The 8,568-nt window shown below is 43.5% G+C and overlaps 1 protein-coding gene across 2 annotated transcripts; it reads left to right on the forward strand.

The window, feature by feature from the left end:
• The first annotated feature begins 793 nt into the window (after positions 1-793).
• Positions 794-6,300, forward strand: PNRC2 (proline rich nuclear receptor coactivator 2). Of its 2 annotated transcripts, none has more exons than XM_053575140.1 (3): positions 794-1,269; positions 2,181-2,386; positions 3,819-6,300. In XM_053575140.1, the coding sequence occupies exon 3, from the start codon at positions 3,837-3,839 to the stop codon at positions 4,254-4,256; it is 420 nt and encodes a 139-aa protein (XP_053431115.1). In that variant the 5' UTR covers positions 794-1,269; positions 2,181-2,386; positions 3,819-3,836; the 3' UTR covers positions 4,257-6,300. The 2 variants fall into 2 exon arrangements, with proteins under 2 accessions (XP_053431115.1, XP_053431116.1); XM_053575141.1 differs by having other exon boundaries at positions 2,185-2,386.
• Positions 6,301-8,568: the final 2,268 nt, after the last annotated feature.

Here is an 8,568-nt window from a genome sequence, read left to right on the forward strand (position 1 = left end):
ACCCAAGGTGACACAGTGAGACTGTCTCAAAACAAACAAACAGGGTGGCGCCTGTGGCTCAAGGAGTAGAGCGCCGGTCTCACATGCCGGAGGTGGCAGGTTCAAACCTAGCCCCAGCCAAAAACCACAAAACAAACAAACAATCCACATTGGGTTGCTTATACATTTACTCCAAAGTAAATTGCCTTTCCCCCCTTCTCGCTAGCATCATCAAGTGAACAAAATACTCTTTCTCTCCCTTTTTCCCACTTACAAATGGGGCAGAAACGGGAATAAAGGGCGCAGCCCTGATTCTCTCAGCAGACTTACTGTGCACTTGCTTGCGTGCGGTGCCGGGCTAGGGAAAATAAAACCTGCCCCCCATGCGTGGCGGCAGATACACGCACAACAGTAATAATCTGGGGTGATAAAGGGCTCTAGTTTAAAGACCACTCGTGACACAAAGGAGGAAGTGATTAACTTGATCCGTGTGTGTCCCAAATGCCTTCGCGGGGGAGGCGACTTTTGAATAACTGCGAGGCTGGAGTGGGGGAGGGCAGGCGGGACCCGCGTAGGTGGCCGTCAGTTTTGGGAACGCGAAGTAGCTGAGAAATAGAATCCGGGGCTTGCCAGAAGCAAAATCTGGACCGGTGGGCAGTGTTTTGACTGGGGGGGAAGCAACTTTTTTTTAGTATCTTCCATCTATAAAAATAGATCCGCCCTCCGGTCACCCCCAGGGAGCTCTAAGGGCGACGAACCGCCAGGGGCTCGCGGCCTTGCCGGGGCGGGTACGGCCCGCCGCCCCGGGGCCGCGCCTCGAGGAAGCGTCCGGAGTTAGTGCAGGGGCCTTCGTGGGCCAGCGGCTCGGGTCATTCTAACGCGGGTCCCCTGGGGACCGCAGGGCGGAGGCTGCGCTCGGGACAGGAGCAGTTATTCCCGACATGCTCCTCCCGGGGGGGATTTCAAAACCTTGGAAACAACCACCTCCCCCACCTCGCCCCCCGCCGGGCCCAGCAACAGGCGGTGAGGCGCTTCTCATTGGCCAGGCCCAGCGCCGTCGTGTTTTGATTGGCCGCAGACCTCCCGGCCCTGCTTCCGCGCTCGCTACTGCTTCCATTTTGTCGGTAGAGGCTGGAGGAGGAGGTCGGGAAGGAGGTATCGGGTGGTCAGCAGCCAGCTCCTCGCTACTTGTGGGCCTCGTTCGATCCGTGCCTCGTTTCTCCCTGGAAAGGGAGGGAGGCTTCGACATTGAGAGGAAGCCGCCGCCTCCGTAGTCCGAGCCTGGAGTCGGTGAGTGGAGGCGGCGCCGCGGCTGCAGCCATGTTGGTGGCCGCGCTCCCCATTGTTGGGGGAAGCGGCGAAGAGGGAGCCCCGGACCCCGGGCGGGGCGGGCGGGCGGGCGGCAGCCCCGGGACCCCGGAGCGGGCTCGAGGCCGACGGCACCACTCGGATGCCTCGCCCGCGTTGGAGGCAGCGAGTTTTCCGGGTTCGGGTTGTGAATGACTCAACGACCGGAACTCCTAATTTACCAGGGTTATTAAAAGTGGAAGGTCGCCTTACTCTTTTGAAAGGAAGGGGGTTAACTATTTCTTTAGTAACTTGGTTTATCAGACCATCAAATAAAAACGAACTTGAATGTTAATCTGTTCATTGTAGGGAGGCATTTTAATACTTATAAGATGGGTCACTGGCTTAGGTTAAGGCTTGTGAAGACTTACTCTGAGATGGGGAGGAGTCGAGGTGTACATGAGCAAAGGAAGCATTGCGTGATGCTGTCTGGTTCGGGGAGGAGACTGAAAACGGGTACGTGGTGTCAAAAACACTGGAAAATTACGGTGGTATTTTAGAAAACAGGGTCTCTAGAAAATCGAGTTTAAAGTCATACCAGTTTCTTGGTATGACTTTAATGCTCCCCTAGTTTGACTTAAAATTTTGGTCAAACTGAAAGGTCTTAGAAAAAAGAAAAACAAAAACTTTTTGTAGGACTCGCAGACACCCTTCCAAACATTCCCCTAGGAGTTCCTGGGCTTCAAGGATGGAAAAAGTTCTTAAATGATGGGAGGCTTGAGGTCAAAGGAAGCTGTCTTCAGAGGACTTATTTACCTTTTGGTTCTGAAAGTAGCCATTCTTTACAATCAGGTATATCTAAACAATCACTTTCTCCTGTTTTTGAAGTGAGTAATGAAATCTTCCCTTTCTAGCTAGGGCTTCTCTCAAACTTGTGTGCTGAGGAGACTCAGATGTTGGCCTCAGCTCCTAGGCTGAACTCAGCAGATCAGCCCATGAAAACTTCTGTATTGAGACAAAGGAAAGGATCCTTCAGAAAGCAACACCTATTATCCTGGGCTTGGCAGCAAGGAAGAGGACAGGTAGTGGAAATCCTACAATCGGGAAAGCAGACTGAAAGGTATAACAATTCATATCATAATGGGGCAAACATTTTATGACTGACCCTTCCTAAACCGCTTTTAAATTTTTGCTTTTAGTTTTTGATTTTTTTTTTTTTTTTTTTGTAGAGACAGAGTCTCACCCTATGGCCCTCGGTAGAGTCCCATGGCCTCACACAGCTCACAGCAACCTCCAACTCCTGGGCCTTAAGCGATTCTCTTGCCTCAGCCTCCCGAGTAGCTGGGACTACAGGCGCCCGCCACAATGCCCGGCTATTTTTTAGTTGCAGTTTGGCCAGGGCCAGGTTTGAACCTGCCACCCTCGGTATATGGGGCCGGCGCCTTACCGACTGAGCCACAGGCGCCGCCCTAGTTTTTGAATTTTTTTTTGTAGAGACAGAGTCTCACTGTACCGCCCTCGGGTAGAGTGCCATGGCGTCACACGGCTCACAGCAACCTCTAACTCTTGGGCTTACGCGATTCTCTTGCCTCAGCCTCCCAAGCAGCTGGGACTACAGGCGCCCGCCACAACGCCTGGCGCTATTTTTTTGTTGTAGTTTGGCCGGGGCTGGGCCTGAACCCGCCACCCTTGGCATATGGGGCCCGGCACCCTACTCACTGAGCCACAGGCGCCGCCCAGTTTTTGAATTTTTAAATAGAAGATAATTCAGATATTTGGGGCTTTCTCAGTGAAGGAAATAGGCTGTGCATACAATGAAGTATGAACAGCTTACTCTAATTTTTGAGTTAAAGTAGCTGAATGGTCTTTTTTTTTTTTTTTTTTTTGAGATAAGAGTCTCCTTTGTCACCTTGGTTAGATAGAGTGTGATGGTATCATAGCTCGTAGCAACCTCAGACTCCTGAGCTCAAGCAATCCTTTTGCTTCAGCCTCCTGAGTAGCTGGAACTACAGACCCCTGCCACAACACCTGGCTATTTTTATTTACTTACTTATTTTATTGAGGCAGTCTCAAGCTGTTGCCCTGGGTAGAGTGCCATAGCATCACAGCTCACAGCGACCTCAAACTCTTGGGCTTAAGCGATTCTCTTGTCTCAGCCTCCCAAGGCCTGGCTATTTTTTTTGTTGTTGTTGCAGTTGTCATTGTTGTTTTAGCAGACCCGAGCCGGGCCAGGAACCCGCCAGCTTTGGTGTATGTGCCCTGCACCTTACCCACTGAGCTATGGGCACTGCCCCAACTATTTTTAGAGATAGGAATCTCACTCTTGCTCAGGCTGGTCTTGAACTCTTGAGCTCAAGTAATCCACCCACCTTGGCTTCCCAGAGTGCGAGGATTTCAGGCATGAGCCACTGTGCCTGGCCCTGAATGGCCTATTTTTGAGGCTTCTCCAAAACTTGTGGAAGAGTTGCAAATTGGGGCTATAGAAGCTTCTTGAAGATTTTGAACTTTTCTTACTGGAATTTTATTCAATATTTGTTTCCATTCATTTATAGGTGACAAAGAAGCTGAAGATGGGTGGTGGAGAAAGGTATAACATTCCAGCCCCTCAATCTAGAAATGTTAGTAAGAACCAACAACAGATTAATAGACAGAAGACCAAGGATCAGAATTCTCAGATGAAGATTGTTCATAAGAAAAAAGAAAGAGGACATGGTTATAACTCATCAGCAGCTGCATGGCAAGCCATGCAAAATGGGGGGAAGAACAAAAATTTTCCAAATAATCAAAACTGGAACTCAAGCTTTTCAAGTCCCAGCTTACTTTTTAAATCTCAAGCTAATCAAAACTATGCTGGAGCCAAATTTAGTGAGCCACCATCACCAAGTGTTCTTCCCAAACCTCCAAGCCACTGGGTTCCTGTTTCCTTCAATCCTTCAGATAAGGAAATAATGACATTTCAACTTAAAACCTTACTTAAAGTACAAGTATAAAATAAGATAAAGTACTGTTGCTTATGGATATAGTCAACTGGTCTGAAACAGATTGAGTAGGGAATCCTTTTGTGTAGAACTAATTATAAGTGAAAAGTATATTTAGACTTCATCTCATTTGCTCTACGTGTTGTGCGCACTGTGATGTAATAGTATCAGTGCAGCTTAAAGAAATTAATGATTGTATTTGGTAATATTCTCAACTGAGTATCTTATAAGTGAAACTATTCAAGTTTAGATTTGGGGAATGGTAAAGCAATCAGCTTTTTCTATTGTTGGGGGAAAAACAGTAATTTAAGATTATCATTCATGGGTCTCAGTAGATTTATGTGTTGAGTTAGCGACTAAGATGATAAGCATCTAGCTGTAAGACAGAGATTGAAAACTAGTTGAACATTTCAAAGTTAAATATACTAGAAACAGCCACACCAGTAATAAAATCTGATGCACTGCCAAAAGAAAATGTGAATTTTTCTTAATAGTTGCATTTTACTAAATTGTACAGTGGTGAATGTGGAAAGGATACTTGAGGTTTATTAGAATAAGGCACAGTATACCTCAGTGGCCCTAATTTTTAATGCAAATGGTGAGGTGTCTACCAACAAATGCACCAAAACAAATTTTTTTATAGAAGCAGTGTTTAATGGTAGCTTTTAAAATACATTTTTGTATTAGAGCACTGCATATGCTATTCAGACAGTGATCTGGCCTTGTCATCCCTGTAATGCCTCCGTAAAGTGGGGAGTTGTATAATGTGAAAGTTTTAAGTACCTAGGGAAGAAAAGAGCCATGTAAATACATGTAATAAACTTACAGCATATGTAAAGTTTTCTTAGCCTTTATCCTACAAAAATAGAATTATTTTAGTATGAATTTGCTAAATATAAGACCATGGACTGTTTTTATACTATGGCCTGATTTTAAAGGTCCAAAGTAATTTGTTTTTAAAGTTTACCTTTGTGCTGAAGTGCCAGTGTGTATGTTGATTGATTTGGTTGTGAGCTATATTTCAAAGTTACAGCCTCATGTAATAAGTTCTATATAATTAAAAAGATTTAAGCTGCTAAAACATTTTTAAGAGGTGACATGCAGTATGGGCTTATTTTTCCCCCTTAAGTCCAAAGATTAACCATTAAAGGCCCCCCCCCAAAAAAAAAAAACCTTTAAAGATTGATTGCTTTTGCCAATTCTTACAACCTATAATAAAAAGATTGGTTAGTGTAAGGTAACATTGGGTGTTTGTTGGTTCAAAGTAAGTGCAACCCAGGGGACTGCTTTTGCAAAAGTTGTCATCTCTTGCATAATACTTTGATAGCCTTGTTTTACCAACTGTTCAGGGGTAAAGGCTAAGTTTAACAGTTTAACCCAATAACAAGTTAAAACCGTAGGTCAGTTAAATTTGAATTATAATAAAAATCCTATTTCCTAATTTGGTACCTTTGTTTGGGTGTTTATAACCAGAATGGCTGTTGTAGTTCTCCAACTAAATTTATATGAAATAATACTGCCCAATTTAAATATTGGTATCTTAAATTCTATATAGTACCTAATGTATAGAAAACAAATTTGAAGCATGAAATTTAAAAATAAAATTGTTTTTTCTCCCCAGTGGCTTGTTTTTATTTTAAAAATATTGGTTATGACTGCCAAATACTCTTAGAATGCTCATAATTAATAACTAAACTGTGACAGACTGTTGGCTTGAAGTGGGGCAAGTAATTTGCTAATAAAGGTATTTGGATTAGTTTGACAGCTTATACAAGTAACTGCCTGGATTCCCCTCCCAGCAGTACCTACAGTTTGAAGAAAAGAAAAGGGTCACACCTGCAAAATTTCACAAAGCTTTTGCAAGTTGAGTAAAGTAGGTTTAATTAATTTTTCCTCCTACCTTCTAAAATGATTTAGGCTTCTAGAAAAATCCCCACAGAAAGTCTTCAAGTTGACAAGAACCCTTGTTTTAGGAAGGATATTTGTATTTGTTGATGTATAGAAGTATACTTATAGCCGGGCGTTGTGGCGGGCGCCTGTAGTCTCAGCTATTCGGGAGGCTGAGGCAAGAGAATCGCTTAAGCCCAGGAGTTGGAGGTTGCTGTGAGCTGTGTGAGGCCACGGCACTCTACCGAGGACCATAAAGTGAGACTCTGTCTCTACAAAAAAAAAAAAAGTATACTTTACATAGGGGACCTTTGGAAGAAAAGTATCGCAACCACAACACTAATAGGCAGGTTCCAATGATAGGACAGCCTAAAGTAGTTCAAGAGTTAATTTTTTCTTTTTTTTGGAAACCGTCTCTCTCACAGTCACTCTCGGTAGAATGCTGTGGCGTCACAGCTCACAGCAACCTCCAACTCAAGTGATTGCCTCAGACTCCCAAGTAGCTGGGGCTACAGGCGCCTGCCATAACGCCCGGCTATGTTTTGGTTGTAGTTGTCGTTTGGCAGGCCCGGGCTGGGTTCAAACCCGCCAGCTCCAGCATATGTGGCTGGCACCCCAGCTGTTGAGCTACAGACGCTGAGCTTCAAGAGTAATTCTTGAAATGCTACTCTAGTAATCCAAGGCAAATTGTATTTTTTCATGCAAAGTGTAGGAAATGATTGAAGTTAGGGTAGGACTGACATTTAGGTCTTCACTTTTTCCTGTTACATTTCCAGTGCAATTTGTATGAACAACAATGCCAAGCACTGCCAAATTCTTTAATATTCTGCACTGGAATTTCACTGGATTCAACAATTCTCAGTCTAGGTGTCATTTTTGATCTGTACGTTGAAATATAGTAAGATTTTTTGGTTTGGGGTTGACTAAATGGGTGAAAATGATCAGATATAAGGGAGGGTGGGAGTAGAAAAGGCTCTTGTCTACTTACAAAAACTGTCAACCATGGGCGGCGCCTGTGGCTCAAGGAGTAGGGCGCCGGTCCCATATGCCGGAGGTGGCGGGTTCAAACCTAGCCCCGGCCAAAATAAAAAAAAATAAAACTTGCAACCTGAAAGGGTTCTGAATATCTCATACTAGAAAGATACTAATAAATTTGTGGTTAGCCTACAGAATGACAGGGATTTTTTAAGTAGCTGGTACAGAGAACTTACCACATGGGGCTGCTTAAGTCAGCCATACTCTGAGCCGTAAGTAAATGCTATACCTTCAATTTATCTTTTTGACGTTGTGTGCATTATAATGGAATCTAGATCCACAACCTATTCTTGAACTTAAAATTCTGAAAAGCTATCTTCTCCAAAGTGGGAAAAGGCAGTTTGGGGTAAGTTTCACAAACTTCCTGGTGTTTCAGTTACATTCTTGTGACTACTACTTTGTGAAGAATGGAGAGTACATCTCTAAAACCTTACATAATTTAGGCCAGGTAGTCACAAATCTAAGGTAGAGCAAAACCTAAAAAAACTCAGTTGTGTTTTTGCTTCTGGACTAGTTTATTATTTCTCTCCAGCATTCAAAGTAATATGATCTGCAAAGAGCTAGATACAAAGACCTTTTACTCCTTTACAAACTGTCAAGTCTGGAAATGAATTTACATGCCTCACTTTTTATTCTGAAACACCCCCTATCATTTAATACAAGGGTGACAGCTGTTGCAAGTACACACATAATAAAGGTAGCCAACACTGTTAAAACTCAGGGGCAAAGGAAAAAACTGAAAAGGACCCTTTTCTACAGTCAACAGCAGAAATTCAGTAACTGAAGACAAACAGGCTACTTTATCAAATTTTTACCATCTAAAACAGGGGTGTCCAACCTTTTGGCTTCTTTGGGCCGAGTTCTAATGTAATCTCAATGTACTTCATTTTTGAAAAGAGTTGCTTGCAAATGTTAGGTGCTGCCAAAAAGTGATGGGATGAGTAAGATGATTGTGAAGGGATGGATATTTGTCTCTGTGAAGACAGGACCTATTAAGTCCAATAAAGTATCATGGTCAAATTCTTCTTTAAGTTGAATGCCAGACCGTAGCTCTTTGCATTTCATTTGAAAATTGGCAGGTAACTTTTTTTTTTTTGGCTGGGGCTAGGTTTGAACCCGCCACCTCCAGCATATGGGACCAGCGCCCTACTCCTTGAGCCACAGGCGCCGCCCGGCAGGTAACTTATTTATATTGACTGAAAAGGGAGCTGCAAATGCACCAAAATATTACTTTCCTGGAAATACTGAAATCTGTTTTCAAATTCTTAAATCAAAAAGCAAGGCTGCATATTTTTCACTGTTCACAGTACAAAATGCATAAAATTGTTTACCTTAATTTGAACTTGCCATAATTTCAGTTGCATTTAGAACACGTTTTGAAACATTGGTAAATTGGTATTCA

This window comes from Nycticebus coucang, chromosome 22 (genome assembly GCF_027406575.1).
Source record: "Nycticebus coucang isolate mNycCou1 chromosome 22, mNycCou1.pri, whole genome shotgun sequence".
Lineage (NCBI taxonomy): Eukaryota > Metazoa > Chordata > Mammalia > Primates > Lorisidae > Nycticebus > Nycticebus coucang.

What these genes read in the sequence shown, in the direction of transcription:
- PNRC2 (XM_053575140.1), top strand. Translation starts at nt 3,837, where the DNA reads ATGGGTGGTGGAGAAAGGTATAACATTCCAGCCCCTCAATCTAGAAAT.